Genomic DNA, 21,652 nt, shown 5'->3' with positions numbered 1-21,652 from the left:
TTGATTGGGTTAGAGGATAAAGCTGAATCCTCCCAGCAGCCCTGAGAGGTAGGTGGTATTATGCCCATTTGACAGATGGGGAAACATGGTCTTATGTTAAGAATCTTGCCCAAGTTCACACAAACAGTGGGAGCTTGGAGCAAAGCCGAGCTTATCTGATTTGAAACCGTGCTCTTGAACTGCTGTCCTGTGCTGCATGTAATTTATATTGGTGGGGAGAGGGTGTTTGTATGTGCACATATGTGCATATGTATACACTTTAAAGATGGAGGAAGGCAGGGGTGCCTGGGTGGCTCAGTTGGTTAAGCATCCAACTTCTGGTTTCGGCCCCAGGCCGTGATCTCGTGGGTTGTGGGATTGAGCACCGTGTCCGGCTCCCCGTTCAGGGAGATTCTCCTGCTGCCCCTCCCCCTATTCGTGCTCTTTCTCTGTCTTCCTCTCTCTCTCAAATCTAAAAAAAAAAAAAAAAAAAAGATGGAGGAAAGCATTTTGGTATAATCTCCACTCTCCACTGTGGTAGGATCCCAACACGGATCCTTATATGTTATATCCCACAAGAGGAATAAACAGCTAAAAGATAGGACAAGATTGGAGAGTTGACCCGAGTCAGGCATAGATCACTGTCTGGGTGCATGAATATGTGGCGCATCATTTCACCTCTTTTAATTCTTGCTTTGTCTCTGTACATCAAAGGTTCAATTATCCATGTTAATGGAGAGAACTCAGATGTGAATAACTAAAGAACCAGGAATCTAAGGAGCAATTCAGTAGCAGTTTGCCATTTATATGTGGATTGTTTGTGCTAGATTTATTTCCCTAATCTGTTTGCTTAGTCATCCCAGAATAGTAATAGATGGGCCTGTCCCAAGAGCAAAGATCTAAGTGGATTATCCACAGGGGAATACAGACAGTTAATTCGTAAGGAAAGGCTTTTGATTTCACTTAAAAGCATAGCTTCAGACTGCTGACACTTTTTCTTTTTTTCTCCTGAATTCATTTAGAACTTACGCTGTCAGGAGGATAAGAGATGCCTTCAGAGAAAATAAGAATGTAAAGGATCCTGTAGAAATTCAAGCCCTAGTGAATAAAGCCAGAAGAGACCTTGGAATAATTCGTCGACAAGTAAGATGGTTTGATGATGTACTGTCTTTAATTAAGAGCTGTAAACTTTGACATATCCCCCTTAATTGGACATCTCTGCTTTTGGTGTTTATGATTTATACCACAGGGTCATGAAACTGCTCCTTTTATTCATATAGACACAGAAAGATGACCTATCATATTACTGAACTCAAGGAGAACATAAAGGAAAATAGCAGCTTTCCAGAATCTCAGGGAATGCATCCTTCTGGGGAGCTGCATTCTCATCGTTCACTAAAGGTTGATCTTTAAATATGAGAAACTTTTAAAAAAATGTTGCCCCTTTCTAAGATATATTTACACATTTATGCATTGACATATGTCAAAGAACATAAATATATTCTACTTTTCCTAGTATTTTCAAATCATAATTCAAGGTGATGTTGCCCTTTTCTTGGAGACATGATCGTTGGTGAGGAAGCTGAATTGTGTTGCCACATGGAAGGTGTATCTGCAGGTGCAAATGATGTAAGGCACAGCTGCTTAGCTACTGACCCCAGAATGGACCCTGGAAGGTGTGTTTGTCTTTGTCTTGTAGAAGTGCCAGGGATCACCTTGATTTGTGCTTGCTGTTCTCTTTCTCCAGAACATCTGCAGCAGCATGGTCTCCTGGGTAGTGTGATATGTCCCTCTTTCTGCAAAATTAATTAGAGAGTCAGAGGCCAAGTAGCCTGCTCTCGGTTGGTTTTCTCACGCTCTAAAAAAAATCATCCTTTTCACTGTTTTTCTTTGATTTAGCAACAACCACACCATAAGCTCCATTTCTGCTTCCATTCGTTTCTCTTACTTGCAGTAAATTTGTTTATAAAATATGGAAGGGAAGTCCCTTATGATTTCCCTCAGTTCTGCCTAGTGGTTTTGGAAAGGGCTTGTTCAGCATCATCAGGAGATACCAGCTCAGCTGACAGCATATCATATCATACTATATGACATATATATGCATATATATGTATATATGTATACATACATCCCTAACCCTTCTTCATGCTTGACTCTAAACAATTCAGAAAAAGAAGCAATATTAAATACTGTAGTTTTCTCTTTATGTCAAATTCAGAAGTCTTGCAATGTAATGAAACAGTCCCTCCTAGAATAACTTTCGGATTCCGATAACCCTCGTTGAGTTCTCCAGTTATCTATCTAGCAACAGAATAACTTTGCCACATTCAGACAAGCCTAGGAAATGATCTTTAAGGAAGGCCATGAAAAGATAATAGGATAATCAGGAAAAGAAACCAGTCTGCATATTTGCGTGTACTTTGATAGTGGCAGGTAAATGAGTTGTCATTTTGAAAACTCTAGGACGATGGCATTTTCCAGGCATCAGTGGTTGAATTTTATGGGCTCCTTTAGCACTGGAACTTGGAAAAAAACAAGCAGCCTGAGTCCTTATTTCGCATAAACTCAGATTCAGTTCTTTGGCACTTTCTGATGTAGACATTGGCAAGCATCTCCCAGACTGGTTTTATCCTTTAGCATAAAGTTGCACAGAGTAGAAAACTGCTTAGAAAAGGTGTCTGTAAGTACTCTGTGCCACCATTTCTTCTGTTATGTAATTGTCTGTGTCACCTCCCAGTTTGAAATGCTAAACCGCCCTTTCAAAAACAAAAAGATTAGACTGGCTCTCTTCAGACATCCCCAGTGAATCCACACTCAAAACAGACTCAAACCTGCAGCCTCTGGACCTGTGGGGGCCAGGGCGCGCTCCCCAGGACAGCCTGGCAAGTGCACCTTCCTTGCCAGTTGGGGAACAGGTGGGCCTACTTTCAGGCCCAGGGCCCTTCGCCAGGAGAGCAGCAGATGATTATGTTGGCCCTGAAGACTCTGCTCAGAAAGGTTCTGACAAATGAAAACATTCCCATTCCATCAGAGAACTCAGCCAATTACAGGTCAACACCTGGGCAGTTCCTGCTCACTTCCCTTTCTTGTTAAGACTTCCTGAATCCAGGTGTCACACTTACCCTAGTTAGGTTATGAGATGTTAGGGACTCCTCAAGCTGCCTTGCTCTACACTGGCATGAGCTGACCTTGGCCTGAAGGCCTGAAATAAAGCAGTGTCTCTATTTTCTTCTCACTGGCTGCTCCCATAGCCTTCTAACATGCCTCCCTGATTTCCCCTGCCTGCATGATCTATTCTCCACATACTGCCAGAGTGGTCTTTTCTTAAAAGGAAAATTAGAGCAAGTTTTGCCCCTGCTCAGAACCCTCCAAAGGCTTCATAGCACCATGGCAATAAAATCTGAAATCCTTAAGAAGTCCTCAAAGGCTGTCCATTGCTCATGGCTCCCTCACACTTTCAGATGCCTTCTTGATGTCCGTGATATACCCCCAGCTTGTTTCCATCGTGGAGGCTTTGTACCCTCTGCCTGGAATACTCTCTCCCCAGACCTTCCCGTCACTCAATTCCCTTTTTCCCCTCAGACTTTTATTCCAATTTCACCTCCCCGCAGAGGGCTGTCCTGACCACACTGTCTAAAATAGCCTTCCTCTTGTCACTCTATCCCATACCCTGCTTTGGTTTGCTTTACAGCATTTATCAGTCCAGAAAATAACATCACGTATTGCCTTGTCTGTTTTATCCTCCTCCGTGAGGTGAGGGATCTCCCCTGTCATGGTCACCGTGCCTGACTGGCTCTCAGAGCATGGGCTCTGGGCCATCCTGCCTGTGTTCGCATCCTGACTCAGGCTACTAACTATGTGATCTTGAGCCAGATATTTAACCTCTTGGTGCCTAATATAAAATGCAGATGAGAACAGGCCCAGCCTCATGGGTTATGGTGAGCATCAAGTCAATTAGTAACCTGTGAAGCCCTTCGAAGGATGCTAGCACATAGTAAATACTTGCTATTATTGTCATCAGGAGTATCTACAAAAGCCCCACCTACAGTGGGCTCTTAATAATCCTCTGTGGACTAAAGGAATATATGAAGATATATTTGGCCCCTGGGATCATACATCTCAGGCAGGGGGTCTGAGCCACCAAATCATGGTATCTCTGGGCAGCAAAGAAGTACTAAGTACTTCCTACCTCAGATAGTAAACAAGGCCCCTTGGGTGTTTAGTATCAAAAAGAAGAGCAGAAAGGTCAACCATGCTTTCATCTTGGTTCTTTCTTCCATTTTGCTGTTCTGAAGGTACTCCTTTTGACTCCTATTTATAAGGCATGAATTAGAATAGCTCTCAGGTAATCACCCCCACTCAGTATAGTTTGTCTTGCTCCTGTGGATTTTAAACAACCAGAGCCTGCCTTGTTTGGTATCACTACTTCTGTGCTCTATACCCTTGCTACTTGAGGTGATCTCTATAAAGACCCGCACCATTGCCCTCACCCAAGGGGCCCTTTCTCCCTGTGTAGTTCACAGAGATTTTGTGTTCTTCAAAGTGAAAGTATTTTCTAAGCATTTTGAAGTAGAGTGGTCACCTTTGTTACATACCTAGCTAAATAGCCACATGTCTGTGAGAGAAGAAATAGAAGAGACAGCTGAGGGCAGGAAACTCTGGCTACAGTGGGGAGGCATTACCAGACCCATCTTTCTGTACTTTGACAGAATTTCCCTGAATATGCCAATTAAGATTGTGATTTTAGGAATACTCAGCTACAGCCTAAATGTGTAGCAGCTTTTTCTAGAAACCTGGTGAAAACTCACATATCTGTGCTGAGTTTGGGTTTATTTCCAGCTACATGATACTCTCTGTGTTCATCAGAGTGCAACCTGTGAAGGCCGTGCTGCCATCCTGGGTTCTCAGGTAGCAGCACAACTGGGTAGCAGAAGGAGTGTGTGTGTGTGTGTGTGTGTGTGTGTACATGCACACAACGCTTGTGTGCACATGTGTTATGGACCCTTTCCTTAGACAGTTAACTGAGTAAAACCATAATCTCTAGGAGAGGAACAGCTACTCCCTATTGAAAGGTTCCCAACCACCAGCTTAAGTAGGCTAGCAGATTTAGCTCTAAATTTCCATCTAAATAATGTTTGGTTCCCCTACCAGGGATGGGCTGTACATGTACTGAAGTAAGGAAGGCATCCCACAAAAGGAGGTTCATGTGTAACTTCAGGATTTGGGTGAGGATACTTGATGCTGTAGTATGTGATTGTACATGCTGGGTAACAACAAGGTTTTGGAGTCATACTGGTCTTGCCAGGAGCTTTTCAGTGATGACGATTTTATACCACATAGGTTGTTCTTAAGCCAGTGTGGGGTGTTTTGGGGGTTTTTTGGGTTTTTTCTTTTTCTTGTTTTGGCCGGGGGTGGTGCAGGGAGTTAGGAGTTTTCTTTATTTTGCTTTGTTTTGTTTTGGACAAACAAACTTCTTTGCATGTATTTTTTTCCTTCACATCAGGTTACACAAAAGTTGCTGTCATTTTAGAATCATTGATTACATCTTTTTTTATTAGAAAAAAAATCTTTACCTGAATATCTATGTAACTTCATTGCTGTTTATTACAACAAAAAAGTTTTAATTTGTAGATTCCATCCGGTAACATATGAGATTGAAATCCGTCTCTCAAGAAGATACAGTTATGGCTGAATGTATTTGGTGTTCAGAGTACAGCACGAATAAGAAAAATCCTTGCATGTCATGTGGTTCTTGGTGCAGTCATCGCGTTCATCTCTCAGAAAGCAAAAGAATCCATTTGATGTTTCAATAAATATCAAAGTAGGGGCGCCTGGGTGGCTCGGTCAGTTAAGCGTCTGCCGTCAGCTCAGGTCATGATCCTGGGGTCCTGGGGTCCTGGGATCGAGCCCCGCATCAGACTCCCTGCTCGGGGGGGAGACTGCTTTTCCCTCTCCCACTCCCCCTGCTTGTGTTCCCTCTCCAGCTGGCTGTCTCTGTGTCAAATAAATAAATAAAATCTTTAAAAAAAAAAAAAAGATAAATATTAAAGTAGTTGTCTTCAAAAAAACAGCTTCCACAGAGAGAGACCCGAGAAGGAGCAGTTTCAGTGAATGATTCCTAGAATCAGGTGAGTCCTCCTTTAATCCAATGAGGAGATGATGTCAGGAATGAAGCTTCCACTGCTGGTGATGACCCCGGTGTCACTCTGCTGCTGGATGAACTAACATGAGGACTGCTTTCCTGGGGGCTGGTCATGGTGACAGGCATAGTCGTGCTGTTAAGGGTGAGGTGAAACTCTCCAAAACCAGAAGAGGACGGTCCTAGGGATCGAGTGGAACAGAGGAGGAGAATGCAAGCCTGGCAGAGCTGAGGACGAGCGTCGTGTTGGCCTTTGGCCTGCGGTGGGATGGTGCCGAGCAGCCTGTTAGTGAAGGTGAACAGCAGCAGGACCAAGCAAAGTCACACGGGGCACCCATACAGAAGACGGCTAACACTCCTTTGGTTAGGCTGCTTTGCGTTTCAGACCACAAATACATTTCCTATTGGCAAGAGGGTCTTCCTCTTCCTGGGAAGAGCTTTCTAGTGTTAGGTCAGTAACATCTACTTTTTTCTTGCCTCATTGGCTACAGTCACTGAAGAAGGCTTTTGAAGACACTTGAAATGTTCATTTTTGTATGTGATTGCTGGATACTTTCATACTTTCTTCTGTCTCATTGGACACCAAGAACCATCTTCTTGAAATGTGATCTCATACACATCAGAACGGTCATTGAGAATTTCTGTAAAAAGCCCATGTAAAGTTAGACTTTTCATGGGCAGCTTTTTTTGTCACAGGACAAATCCAAGCAGGCTTCTCATTCATTTGCAGATAAAGGGCAGCATCAAAACACTATAGATGTGTGTAAGTAAAGGGCACATCAAGGATACCTGAAGGAATTTCACTATCAGGAGCTGTAGTAAGTTTTTCTTTAATTAATTTTCTGGTTGATTAAGGTTTCTAATACCTTTCATTTTTAGTCTCTGTAATGACATGGCTGATGTGAGCTTTCATACAAGATATGCAGACATGGAGTAATTCTTTCCAATTTCTGATGCCCAAGAAATGGAAATCTGATTTGGCACAGCTGAAGATAACCCAACCAAAGATGTATTTATATTCAATCCCATTTTTTGGTGGTAATGCATCACCAGGCAAAGAAAATGGCTTCACATTTACTTTACATTTACTTCCCATTTACTTTTATACATAGACTGTTGGGATAGTTTTGTTCTTGAGAGCAACTTGTCTCTGCCAGGCAAAGTCCCAGCTGAACTTGGACCATATCCCTCCTACCACCTGGCAAAAAAAAAAAAAAAAAAAAAAAAACTAGATATGCGGCTCTCTCTAACTTGTTAAGGTGTCGGAACAAAAATAAAAACTTCTCTTGAAATTGTTGACTACTGCTTTCAGCTAAACTCGTGGGCTTGATGAGAACATCAGGGACATCATAAAAGGGCAAGTTTTTAAACTGCCCATCAGGATAGACAAGGGGAATTGGGGGAGATGGTTGCTGCATCTCAGACATGGGCTGAGTATCTTGAAGTAGCAAGAACCAACAGGAGGGGAATCATGAGTGAGATATCCCTGAGGTGGAAGACAACGTGGATTCCAGCCATGGCCAAGTCAGGTTCTTCAGGTGATGAGCTACCATCCAAACTGAAACCGATGAGCGGTGCCTGGGTGGCTCAGTCGGTTGAGCTTCCCAGCTCTTGGTTTCCACTGGGGTCATGATCTCAGGGTTGTGGGATCAGAACCTCACTACGGCTCTGCTTCTCCTCTCCCTCTCCTGCCCCCTCCATGCATATGTACGCTCTCTCTCTCTCAAATAAATAAATCTTAAAAAACAAACAAACCAATGATTTGATGATGGATAAACCAGAAAGCCCTTCAAGAGTCCATGGGTATCCAGTGATAACACTGAATGCAGGTGAGGATGCAGAGAAACTAGATCACTGCATATGTTGCTGGTAGGGAAGGAAAATGGTACACCACTCCTGAGCTCCTGGAAATCTGCAGGCACTGCCACCACAGCACCGCTCCCACCGCCAGCCATGACGCCTCCAGCACCGTCCTGCGCTGGGCACGGCTGGCCATAGGGCTGCGCAGCCCCGCCCGCCACGTGACCGGCACGGGAGCCTCCCCCACCAAGCTAGGCTTTTTTATAATGAAACAGTTCAAATAATGGATGTATCAGACTCAGGGTTATCAAACTGCAGTTGTGAGCAATTAAGAGCAGACTCCATGCAGCCATTAAAAAATAGTAGGAAAGGGGTTGATGTTACAGGTAGCCTGCATTTTTGTTACGTGACTGTGCCTCTGTGTGAGCATTTTCAGCGTTTCTTGGCTCGTACTTAATTACTTTATTTGTAGGTCACTAAAAGCAAAGTAATTTGCCCAGTTTATTGGCATTTTGGATGGTGATAGATGAGAGTCTCTGATACCATTTTTTTTTTTTACTTTTGTTTGCTATTTTATGGATTAGTCTTTAAATGGCCATTCAAGAGAAATGTCCAATAACTTTTTTAGTGTGTCGGTTGTGAAATGAGAAGCTTGTGAATGATGTCTGTCTTTTCTCACTGTCAGCCACTGCAACATCCGTTCCAGTGCCCCAAATCGTGGGTGAAACTTTAATTAAAAGTGATACCTTGCCCACAGTTCTCATCCTTTAATTTAAAGCAGCCTGTGAAAAGGTAGCATGGTTTTAGATCCTTTGGAGGAAAATTAATAGCACACTGTCTCTCTTTGTGTATACTTTTGGCCTAAGTACCATTTTGATAGTTTGGGGGAAATCTCTAAAATTTACATGGCGGTTGTTTTGATGGAGTAAAGAAAAGTCAACTCCTACATTAGGGGCATTGAAAATATTTGAAAAGAATTATACACCATTCATAATAGCCAAGAGGTGGAAGCAACGCAAATTCCTACCCGTGGATCAACAAGTAAACAAAATGCGGTATATACATACAATGGAATATTAGCTTTAAAAAGGATGCAACTTCTGACACATGCTACAGCATGGATGAACTTCCAGGACATTATACAAATGAAATAAGCTGGTCACAAAAGGACAGATTGTAGGTGGTGGTTGCCAGGAGCTGAAGGAAGCTGGGTGCCTGGAGTTACTGCTAAATGGGTACGGAGTTGCAGTTGTGCAACTTGAAAGAATTCTGAAGATAGGTTTCACAACAGTGTGAATGTACTTAGCAATACTGAACTGTACATCTTAAAAATAGTTAAGATGGTTAATTTTAAGGTGCTTTTTTTCCACAAGAAAAAATATCTGCCCCTGACCCCCAAAAAAGGAATTATAGCTGGTCATCAGTTTTTTCCTTAATTGGGAAAAATAAAATTAAATGCTTTAGACATTGGTATTTAAGAGTTGGAGGCTTAAGTTGTTTGAAGCTTGAACAAGTGGATTTATATCTGTGAACCTTCAGTTTCTTATGTGTAAAATCAAAGGATTATACCACGATTTCTAAGGCTACTTCCAGTTCTAAAATCCCATGGTTTAACATTTCACATAAATATCTGTCCCCTTCTTTATTGGCAGAAACCTACCTGATACGTTTTTTTTGTAGTAAACTACTCTGTGCTGAGCTTTCCTTGGCCAATTTTTACTAAGATCTTAACAGAGTTTAGGCTATAGATAAGCAAAGTTGTAAGCCAGCTATGTATTCATACCATCGTAAATTTCAGAAACTTCTCTTGGTCTAACCTGTCTGCTACAAGAAGTCAGAAAATTGAATTATTTTATTAATCTTGCCAGCACCTCTGCTGTTAAGCCTTCCTTTCTGATAGAAGATATGTCACCAGTACTACAGCATATCTCTGAGCTAAACATTTTCTTTCAAAGAAAATTAAATAGCAACTCAAGAGCAATAATACATTAACTTGATAGGCAAGAAAAAGATTAAAATGCTTTCCTCAAGCCCCACCTTAATGTTAATACTAGTTTCTTCTTGATTTGACTTCTCCCTGCTCCCTGGCTGGCTTCTCAGCTGCGTGAAACACTATCTGTTAGATAGATCAAATGACACTGTGTATTTTGTAATTCCATGCCCACAGTTTCTTTTCCTAGATATTTATCAAGCACCTACTCTATACCACCTAATTATGAATTGACTTTATAAGTTCTTTGGAGGCAGAGTTGGGATTGGAATTTTGAGGTCCATCAGAACCTTGTAGATGGTCTTTCTCATTTTGACTCTTGGGAGACAAACCTTTCCTCTTCATTCTAGATCACACCTATTTGTTCACTTAATAGAACAGAAATATATGGACTCTAATAGGGTACCCCAGCAATACTTTCCCCTGTGCCTATATAGATCAACTAAGATTGGATCAAAAGATCAATCTACATATTTAAAAACTAATAAAGCAGTCAGAAGTAAAGGAGATTTAAACACTCTGTCTTGGACTTCAATAAAAATCCTCAGGAAATCAACATGAATTTATATACAGTGACTGGAATTGCCCCCTGAGTGAACTTTGTATCTTTTGGATATCTGAATTCTTTCAATATGAATGAAAGATTCCCCAAACCCCTGTCAAATGAGAAAGGTTGATTACTTTTATAGCTTGGCCTATGTATGACATTCATTTTTTTTCAGTCTGTTCAATATGTAGTTTCTCTGCAGCTATAAAAAAGACTTCTTCAAACAAGAATTTAAACTAATTTCCTCCCTCCCTGCATTTTCTAGAAATTCCAGTAAATCCGCGAGTCTGGGGCAATACTATCCCCACCGTTGGCATTCCTATAGAAAAAAATACCTCTCAGTTAGAGATTGTGCCTTGAATTTGATTGAGTCCTCCGAGGCTGACATGTACAAAATAAGGTTCCGTTTTCTTTCTAGAAGAAGCCTATCCCACCTCTGCGTTTTTCACATGCAATAAGAGTTCTTTTTCATACTTGCATGTTCAGAAGAGCTCATGAGGAAGGAAACAGTAATGCTATTTATAGAAAGCTTTGCATGGGGTTTCATTTGGGAACTTTTATTATCCTTCTCCCATCTAGCCTACTAGAGCTTTTCACTCTTGAATTCCTTGAAGACCCATTTTTGTTGCTGAAGCATCTAAAGTGGAAGTAGATACCATCAACTCTGGAGCAGAACGTACACTGATCCATAGCAAGGAGAGGAAGTTGTAATCCCAGCTCTGTTAGGACCATACTGTGTGATCTTGGGGTCATTTAGTTGCCTAATTTACCACATGTGTAAAGAGATTATTTTATTGATAAATATTGATGATGGTGATGCTGCTGCTGCTGCTGCTGCTGCTGCTGGTGATGATGTATGCTTGCTGTCAGTGTTGGCTCATCGTGTCCTCTTTACCCGCGGACACTGCAAAGCACTTTGAACATGTTGTCTCAGTTGCTAACAGCAGCCTTGTGAGAAAGATACTGTTTTCCTCAGGTGTTAGATGAGGAAATGCAGACTTTGCGTGTTTGAATAACTCCCCAAGGACACACAATTAGGAGAATGGTGGGCCACATCTATTCTCACTTTTTAGCCGGTTCTTAGAAGAGATATCAAACTGTGGGTGGTAAATAAGACATTGGAGATGGGAGAAGAAGGCAAGAAGTAGGTTTCCTTTTCTAATTGCTCATTTAGAATTCGTATTAAAAGGTAACAGCTTACCTTCTGTGGACTCATGAGTAGTTTATCCCTAGGCACTGATCCCTTTAGCATCTCTCAAAAAAACTCTCTCTGCCTTCAAAAGAAAAAAAAAACAGAAACCACAGTCTGAAAATGTTAAAGTTCAGCCACCTTATTTAAGAAGTGTTTGCTCAGAATTTCCCCATAGATCTGAAGGTTGCAGCTCCAATTGTGCTTTTCCTGACAAGCTATCACTGAAGTGCCCTTCACTGGAAACCTTTTGATGCCTTGCTGCTTGGCTTGTCCTTTCAAGTAATCAAAGTTAATTTCAGTCATGCTTATGCAGAAGATCTTCTTCTAAGATGACAAAGGAACAATGTCACACCTTCTAGGCAGAGCAGTGGAAGGGGCATGCCCCATTTGTGTTTATTTGTGTTTCTATACCACATCCCCTGAAGTGGCAGGGAACCAGTGATCCCGCATGCCCAGGGCATGTGTGAGAAAATACACTTGTTTCCTGAGCATTTGCTATCTGCAGTTGGACTTTTTCAAACTTGATGTGTTTCATATATATAGGATAGATTCATTGGTGCTGTTGGAAAGATACCTCCTAATTATACATCTATGAGTCCAAAAAACTGTTGTTTTATGCAGAGACATAATAGGAGTGATAGCCAAGAGACAAGAAAAGGTTTGGAGCCAGATACACCGCACTTGAAATCCTAACACTTTTTCAGTAGCTCTCTGGCCTTGGTCTTGTTATTTAATTTCTCTTAAAATATTATCATCATTCAATTTTTCTACTCAAGGCAAAGGAATACCATTCTGAAGTTAATGTTAGTTTTGTCCTTGCTCTGTTTTTGAAATAACAAAGCCAAACATTGTATCAGAAATGTTCTCTCTTCCCCAATCTGGTAATTAAGGCTGTCATGTCATGAAATGGTCCATTATAAATAATCAAAGGGCTCTAAAAATTCTCTAAGATACGGCGCTGTAGTAATCTTAGTTTTATTCAATTAATGCTAGTGTACAATTAAGTCAGTATTTTAAATATTTTCCTTTTCCTCAAACATTTCCACTTCCACTTGGCCTAAATTTCACTTCTCCCCACCCATCTCGACTCCAGAATATAGTGAAAATAGCCCCAACCCAGAGGCCACGTGGCTTTCCCCAAGTCTGTCAGAAGTTAGCAGAAGCATCACCACTAAGTCCATGACCCTTTAGGCCTCATCTGTAAAAAGTACGGACTCGAGTACAATGGTTTCCTGGATCTCCAGGGGCACAAGAATTTGTGTCTGAGGGCGCCTGGGTGGCTCAGATGGTTAAGCGTCTGCCTTCGGCTCAGGTCATGATCCCAGAGTCCTGGGATCGAGCCCCACATCGGGCTCCCTGTTTCTCGGGAGCCTGCTTCTCCCTCTGCCTCTCTCTCTCTGTCTCTCATGGGTAAATAAATGAAATCTTTAAAAAGAAAAAAAAAAAAAAAAAAAGAATTTGTGTCTGAATCTGTCTTGTTGAGATCCAACTTGGGGTTTCTTTCAACAGGTTATTCCATCTCACTAGTAAGTGAGTGCATTCCAGAACTGCTTAAACAGAAATGGACAAGCCTTTGGAGCCCAATAAAAACCCAGGCGCTCAGTCATTAAGCATCTGCCTTCGGCTCAGGTCATGATCCCAGGGTCTTGGGATCGAGCCCCGCGTCAGGCTCCTTGCTTAGCAGGGAAGCCTGCTTCTCTCTCTCCCACTCCCCCTGCTTGTGTTCCCTCTCTCGCTGTGTCTCTCTCTGTCAAATAAATAAATAAAATCTTAAAAAAAAAAAAAACCAAATGCAGGCGCTGACTGCTGGGAGGCCCGGGAGCTGGCAACCCTGGAGTCTGCGCCCAGCCCCTGCCCATGGGCAGGCAGTCCTCTTCTGCCAGCTTCCTCCTGGGGCTCGGGAGGGTTCTGCTCCATGATGCTCCGAGGTCTCCCTCACACCGGACGTTTTCTGATTTGGAAAATAATTGGTCACAATTGTTAGGTCCCAGAAACACACCTGGCAACGTTGGATTTTGACCAAGGGCGAGTGATGTCACCGACCTCCTCTCTTTACTGAATTGAGTTTAAAAAGCAAACCGAGCTGCCCTGAGCTCACAGACGGCATGTTTTGTTGAGCGTGGGGGAGGAACCGGGTTATGTAATGTTCGTTCTTGGGTGCCAGCCTCAGCAGCGGGGCTGATTCGAGAAAACCCTTTGGCTATACTTTGTAAAGGCTTTTAAAAGCAGCCATGGCGGGACCGCTACCCGAATCCTGGTGAGGTCAGGGGGCCTGTGAACTCCGCACAGGGGCTGCCCTTTTGGACAGCTGACAGATTGTAAATACCTCACTTGACTGAAGAGGTTTTCTTCACTGGGCCTCGACAGGCCTCTCAGAAGGAGTGGGATGGGGAAGGAGAGACTGGGAAAAAGAGCAAAACCGAACGTGCCTCCCACGGACAGCCCTGCTTTATGTCCTGCCCCGAGCAGCACTGCCCTTGCATCCCGACCGGAAGCAGCTGAGTCTCTCCTCAGCCAGGTGGGAGGCTCCTTGAGGGCTGGGCCTGCTGTGTCCAGTGGACCAGCGCAGCACAAGACACACGGTACATGCCCAGCAGACACCTTTTCTGCGTTCACCGGCTCCCCGCGGGAAGGCCTCAAAGGCCCTTCCTCCTCCTTTCTTGCCTGCCAAAATCGTGTCCGCCGGGCCACCAAAGCACTGCAGGTGACTCTACAGCATTCATTAACATGGCATTGCAGTGCTGTGTTCATAAGGCATGTCTGCCCTTAGCCCCTGACCTTCCAGAGAGGCAGGGCTGTTTCCTTGTTCACCGTGGTACTCCCAGTGCCTTGTAGGTACAGTGAGCTCTCCGTTAATCCTTCAGAGTCGTCATAGCTTGGTCGGAAGATATGGAAGGAAGAGTTTAAAACTGAAACTCAGAAGGACTTGTAGCCCACGCTGTGCCCCTGACCCAGGGCAAGAGCAGCAGACTTGGCCTTTCTGACCAGAAGTCTTCCTAGGATCTTTGTGAACGCAAAAGGGCATAAAGTGCGCTGACACCCTCTGCCATCAGCAAAGCCGCTCACCAGTGAGTAGAGTTAACAACCTTCAGTCCCCAGCACTGGGCCCTCAAACTAAATATCCTGCTTTGCCTGAGGATGTGGCTACCACCCAGGTACCAAAAAGGAAGCCAGGAACTCCTTCTGGAAATTAGTGTATTGGCCAGAATAAGCCGAAAACAAAAGTCAGTCTGGTGAGGTGAATTCCAACAGTAGGAAACAAGGCTCAGTTCCGATTTTCCCACCCCGCTAGGCACGAAGGGCACGGGATCCAGGAGTAGGGAGTGGTTTCAAATCCTGGTCATCACTCCCTAGTTTTCTGAACTTAGGAAAAATGACTTCCTGTGGAACTCCTTCTCCTGCTCCCACCTTGTTGGGAGGTGAGAAGACAGAGAAATGTGTCTGTAAAGCATGCAGCCCAGCGCTTGGCCCCTGGTGAATGTTCAGTAAATGAAAGATGGTTGCAGCCGTGTCCGTGCATCAGCTTGTTTTTCTCCATACTTCTTTTAAAATCTCAAGCGCTGAAATGACGGAGCTGTGTCACAGTTTCGTTTCAGATCTCTAAATGTGCAGAAAGGGAGCCGCCACTGGTCCCCCTCTCTCCGGCGGCTCTGTTCTCCAATCTCCTCCATGGCGACTCCAGAGGCTTTGCTAATCTGCAGGCTCTTGGCATATGGTACTTGTTGTAATATAGGTCTGACTTTCCAAAATGCTTTTCAGTGGTTTCAGTGAAGCTGCAAAGACTAGATTCCAAGTGACAGTTTCTGTATGAAATATTTATCACATGCTGATAAAAGCATATCCACCGAATGGAACCAGGAGGGCAAAAGGGAAATGCAGTCCACATATTTTTACTTTCTTCTTTTAGATGTTCCTGTCACATTGTGGACTGCCAGGCAATGAAATGAAGGAAAGACTACAGGAAAATAAAAAGAGCAGGTAGAGCGAGTTGGTGTTTGGAAGTGAAAACTGGTGGTGCCTTAATTTGAATAAATAAAGGTGTCCTCAAATTCAGAAGACGGGAAGGCAGAACCAGGAGCCCTTAATGGGCCTAGCAGAAGAACACACTATACAGGTAGAAAGATTTGGTTCCACCATTGTCTTTTCATCAACGCTCATACACAGAGAGCAGTGCCTGATCAACAAGGTATGTCTTCGCAGAGCTTGGGGGAAGTTTTCCTTAGATTTCTATAATGTTCATCTCAGACAATCCATATTTATTCCTAAGCATTTTGGAGTGTCTGCAGGAATGAGCTACCAAAGTAGGGGCAGAGAGGGCTAAGAATGGTCAGTATTTGAGGACTTGTTTTGTGATGACCAATGAATGACATATTTCACATTGGAAGACATGCCTTCATAGCGGTAGACAAGTCATGAGAGCTGTATATGTGGCTTCTTCATTTAATAGGGGTTTTGATCCTTGTTTCCTTGAGGGCAGGCACTGTGTCTGTCCCCACACTTAACCACAGTATCTTACACACTGATAATGCTTAGAAAATATTGCTAAATGAATTATATGCTTTGGGGCACCTGGGTGGCTCAGTCAGTTAAGCATCTGACTCTTGATTTTGTCTCTGGTCATGATCTCAGGATCCTGGGATCGAGCCCCACGTCAGGCTCCAAGCCAGGCATGGAGCCTTCTTAAAATTCTCTCTCTCCCTCTTCTTTTGCCCCTCCCATGCTTGCTCGCTCACTCACTCTCAAATAAATAAATAAATAAAATATGCTTTAATTCCAAAGGACTAAATTATATATGCTTGAATATCTTAGTAGTGGCTCAGTGTCATTCATTCTATTTATGGAATAACCTTTATCAACAAAGTAAAAAGCCGTACCTGAGCTAGCAAAGTTTTGATCCATAAACCATAACCTTTAGAACCATAACCAATTATAATAGCTCTCTCTTTGAGACAGATAGCGGTCCTGCCATACATACAAACTTAGGACATCTATTTATATTTTGGGGGGAGGAATGGGAGAAATAAAGCGAGTGAGGGTTACCATAGCTGCTTTGGAGAGGCGTATTAGAGCCAGTCACTCTTATCCAAATATCTGAATGAAAAAGACTGGTGAGTTGGTCTGCATGCTTCTTCCATTGCCTGCATCTTCCTTTGGTAGCCTCTTGGGATGGCATTAGGTTCATGTACCTTCTGTGTATATGTAAGAAGATTGGAAGGTGGGAAATGAGCCTGTCCATGATAGGTGGGGGATCAAAGGCAAGGCCAGGGAGCCGGGCTGCCCTTTGCCCCTCTGGTCAGTTCTCCAGAGCTTTCTGGAATACAGGTGTTATAAACACAGAGGTCCTCAATATATTATGACTTACTCACCTTTACACTTTGGGACAACTCTTTTCATGTGAATTCAGACATGCCCAGAAATGTAGGAAGGTCGAAAGCAGTCATGTTCTTGCCAGGATTTATTGGTTAAACAAATCCATTATGAAAATTCAGCTTACCGGGCCGCCTGGGTGGCTCAGTAGGTGAGTGAAGCGTCCGACTCTTGGTTTCAGCTCAGGTCAGGATCTCAGCATCCTGGGATTGAGCCCCATGTCCAGCTCTGTGCTCAGCAGGGAGTCTGCTTGAGGATTCTCTCCCTCTGCCCCTCCTCCTGCCCCTCCACCTGCTCACGCACTCTCACTCACTCTCTCTAAGTAAGTGAATAAATAAATAAATCTTAAAAAAAAAAAGAAAGAAAATTTAGATTACCAAGGAAATGTAACTAGAGGTTGACTGAACACTTACACAAATTAATTCTGGTTATGGTATTCAATGACTACAGAGACTACAGGGGTTAACATTTTTATCTCTTCTTCTATGCTACATGCTGCAGGCATGGATTATTTCATTTACAACTACTCTGCAGCATGTCATTTTATAGGTGAGGAAACCAAGGCACAGAGAGAGGGATTAAGGAGAGGGAGACTCCTTAGCCCTAGTGGTTGAAGGCATGATTTTTGAGCTGAGGTCTCTTACCACCATTCCTTGTTGCCTGACAGTAGGATCTTTCATTGCATTTTAGTAAAATGAATTTTACAAAAATCTGATTAAGATACACTTCTGTAGCCTTGAAAGCCCCCCTTTTTTTAATGACGTAACTTTTTTTTTTTTAAGATTTTATTTATTTATTTGACAGCACAAACAGGTGCAGCAGCAGGCAGAAGGAGAGGGAGAAGCAGGTTGCCCGCTGAGCAGAGAGCCCGACGTGGGGCTCCATCCCAGGACCCCGGGATCATGACCTGAGCCAAAGGCAGACCCTTAACCGACTGAGCCACCCCACCGAGGTGCCCCTGAAAACCCCTTTCAACTAAAAACCAGTGGGTGCTCAAAATCAAGGAGTGGGTTTCTGGGGAAGGGACCCATAGCACTCTGACTCTTGGATCTCCATGCCCTTGTCCTTGGGTGCACACTGAGAGAATGAGGTGCAGCGCCCCCCGAGCCCTCAGAGCTCTTCGGGCCTTACTGCTGGCGGGATCTGAAAGACAGATTGTTCCCTCTGGAGGCAGCAAGCATTAGCTCAAGGGGTGAGCCAGAGACCTGACCCAGAGCTGAGTGGAATGCAGAGAAGGGAATTAAGTCTGACCAGTGAAATGACTCACTCAAAGAAAAGGGATAGTTTGTGGCATGAGCAAATTAAACTCCCTCCCACCTCCCCCACCAGACCAGGGCCATTTGAGGCTTTGGTATATTTCCAGGCCATTTCAGGGATCTAAAGTTTTTGTCTCATCAAGAAGGAGGGCATATGCCTGTCCATACAGGCATACATTTTAGGCATACATCACTAAGGTCTGTATTACATTGCCTGTAGCCCCTCCTTGATAATAAAAGAAAACTAAACGAAAAACTAGCGCATTCCATCTCCAATACCTGTTATTTACTCACCTCAAATACTTGCAACCATACACAAGTGAAGTTTTCCATTATCTAAGCATTTTGTAATGTTTGGAAAGAAAAACTATAATCAATCTCAAAACAACCATACATTTCCCCCAAGAAGAAGGAAGTTTTCATCTTTAACACGTCTTGTGCCTATATGTTGCAGTACACTTGAGATTTAGGTCAACTCAGCTTTAATTTTAAACTGTATTACTGGGGAAACCAAAGGCTACCTGATCTTTAGTGGGATCTTCAAAGACAGGACTTTGCACTTTCTGCTCATGGTTCTCAATCTTGATTGTACACTGAAACCACCTGGGTGCTTTCACAAATCCCTAGGACCAGGCCACTCCAGGCCAATGGAATTAGAGACTCTGAGGGTAGGACTCAGGCATCAGTAGTGTTAAAACTCCCCAGGTGACTTCAACATGCAACCAAGGTTGAGAACCAGGAGTTGAAACTGAGCCCCTGAACGGGTCCCCCCGAACCTGTCGCCCTGCACTGAGTACCTGTTCTCCAGAAGGCCAGCAAGTTGTCTTTGATTTTTGTAATTACTGATCTCTGGATCTCTAAATTAACCTTTGCCCCAGGGATAATTTTTATTCTGTTGCACTTACACAGAGATTCAAACTCTTAAGTTCTCTTATATATTGAACAATGCAACTCTCTCTTATTACAACTGGAAATCTCATGTGTTCCCGTAGTGTGCATACTCCTGATGAAGCTCTTTGGGTTTTGGCTGATAGAGCAAGACAATATTCTTAACAACCAAGTAGAATAACACAGCTTAATGTCAAAAGAATGGCAGAGACGTCTTCTCAGGAATGCAGTCTTCATCTCAGGGAGAAGTTATTTAACAGTCTTTGGGGGATATTTTTTAGTGCAACTGAGGGTTTGCTGCTCATATAAATTGTAGCTCATCCATCCTGCATTTCTGCTTGTCACATAAACCCTGGCGATAATATCTGCAGAGTCTTGTATCTTCATAGCAGCTATAGTCCAAGTGCAGGTAAAATTATTCAGGAAGTCATGCACCTTCTCTCCTTTCAGGGGGAATAGATGGGAAGAAAAGAAGATTAATAGACTATAGACCAAGAAAGATACTTGTAAGATTTGTTCAGCCTTTCAGGATAGTTGATAGGAGTGTGCTCCTTACTTTGGTCTGTTTTGAAACTCCACAGCCATCAGATGCACAAGTTGTCCTCTGCATCTCCTGTCAGATAGATCACCATGGGAACAGCAAGGAGACCAGTGGAAGCATAATAGGGCAGCAGCTTTTGGGAGCCAGCCCAGTGACAAATGGACCGGGCCAAATGCATGGGGCCAAACGTTCTAGCACTCAAAGGAACTAGATTAACAGGGCTTAAATTGGGGTGGGTTGGCCTGCTGGTATACCAAATTTTTCCAGATTTTTCTGGAAATTTCCTAGTCTGATTTTTCTCAACTCCAGAACCAATCAAGATTCAGCCCATTGATGAAACTTTCTCATGAAATCTGGCAGTTCAATCTGTTCTTCCCTAGCGAAGGCCAATATTGTGTAGATTTCACTAGATCATGTGTTCCTTAACTTGCTAGAACATTCAGTGTATGCCTTTCCTTTTTTCTTTAAATGACAGCCTTATTGACTCTCTCTCTCGCTCTCTCTCTCTCTCTCTCTCTCAAATAAATAAATAAATAAATAAAATATTTTTTGGAAAGGGGGAGGGCACATAGGTGGCTCAGTCAGTTAAACATCCAACTCTTGATTTTGGCTCAGGTCATGATCTCAGCATCTGAGATCAAACCCCTCGTCAGGCTCCACAATCAGCAGGGAGTCTGCTTGAGATTCTCTTTCTTCCTCTCCCTCTGCCCCTCCCCCTGCATGCTATCTCTCTCTCTCTCCCCATCTCCTTCTGTTCCTCCCCCCACCCCATGAGCTCACACCCTCTCTCTAAAATAAATAAATCTTAAAAAAAATAAATAACAACTTTATTGAGACATAATTCACATATCATAAAATTCACCCATTTAAACTGTACAATTCAATGGCTTTTAGTATATTCACAGAGTTGTGTAACCCATCACCACAGTCATTTTAGAACATTTTCATCATCCCAAAAAGAAACGCCATACACATCATCAGTGACCCCATTTCTCCCCAACCCACTCTCCCCCAGCACTTGGAAACCATAAATCTCCTTTATGTCTCTATGGATATACCTACTCTGGACATTCATATAAATGGAATTTATTTTTATGACTGGCTTCTTTCCTTTAACAGCAAGGTTCAGCCATTCATAGTATGTATTGATAACTTCATTCCTTTCTAATAGCATTGTATGACTATATCACATTTTATCTGTCCATTTATCAGTTGATAAACATTTGGGCCATTTCCACTTTTTTGCTGTTATCAGTGATGCCGCTATGAATACTAGTGTACAAATTTTGGTGTAGACATATGTTTTCATTTGTCTTGGGTATATATACCTAGGAGTGGAATTGCTGGGTCACATGGTAACTGTTTAACTTTTTGAGGAATGCCAGCCTGTTTTCCAAAGTAAGTGCTCCTTTGTACATTACCATCAGCAATGTGTAAGGCTTCTAATTTTGCCACATTCTTGCAAATACTTACAGCCATTCCAGTGGCTAGGAAGTGGTATAGTGTATACCATTTATACATAAAACAGATTTAGATTGGAAAGCTAATGTTGACCTAGTTGCTCTTGGAACATGCAAGGGAAGGTTAAGATTATTTTTAATTTTTATATATTTATTTTGTCCACATGAATCTCTAGGCCAGTTCTTCTCTAGACCTAGACCCCAGTTCTCTGTGAGAACCAGTTTAAGCCCTCATTGATATTACAGTGTGTATAAGAGTTCCGGTATGGCTTGGAAGTGTGCATTGGGCAGCCAGGGTTGATTGAGATAATCTGAAGCTCTGGTTGAGGGTGCTGTCTTTCACTGTTCCCTGAGGCCCTCCCTGAGCTTGGATTGGAGAGATGAACTTCCCAGATGATCGGGGTAATGTGCTTTTTTGCCTTGCATAGTGCCTCATAGAATTCTTTCACACAGTAGGTGTTGGTTGATTTTTTTAAACTCTACCTTCTTCCCT

At 43.0% G+C, this 21,652-nt stretch overlaps 1 protein-coding gene and 1 pseudogene across 5 annotated transcripts in view; one reads left to right on the top strand and one right to left on the bottom strand.

Moving 5' to 3' along the window:
- LYRM4 (LYR motif containing 4) overlaps window positions 1–21,652 on the top strand; it is a 264,832-nt gene that overhangs the window by 38,682 nt on the left and 204,498 nt on the right. For 3 of the 5 annotated variants that reach the window (XR_003521386.2, XM_027601928.2, XM_027601931.2), the window contains exon 2: window positions 1,002–1,122. Coding sequence is in view for 4 of the 5 variants with exons in the window: in XM_027601928.2 (XP_027457729.1) it covers window positions 1,002–1,122 (121 nt within the window). In the remaining variant the exon portion in view is untranslated. Of the gene's footprint in view, window positions 1–1,001; window positions 1,123–5,610; window positions 5,905–13,156; window positions 13,304–21,652 lie in introns of those variants that run through there. The other 2 variants (XM_027601930.2, XM_027601929.2) reach the window with 2 other exon arrangements.
- LOC113926781 lies at window positions 6,067–8,114 on the bottom strand (annotated as a pseudogene).

This window comes from Zalophus californianus, chromosome 7 (genome assembly GCF_009762305.2).
Source record: "Zalophus californianus isolate mZalCal1 chromosome 7, mZalCal1.pri.v2, whole genome shotgun sequence".
Taxonomy (NCBI): Eukaryota; Metazoa; Chordata; class Mammalia; order Carnivora; family Otariidae; genus Zalophus; species Zalophus californianus.
The sequence above is the reverse complement of the archived record's forward strand: the minus strand, read 5'-3'. Positions and strand labels throughout refer to the sequence as shown.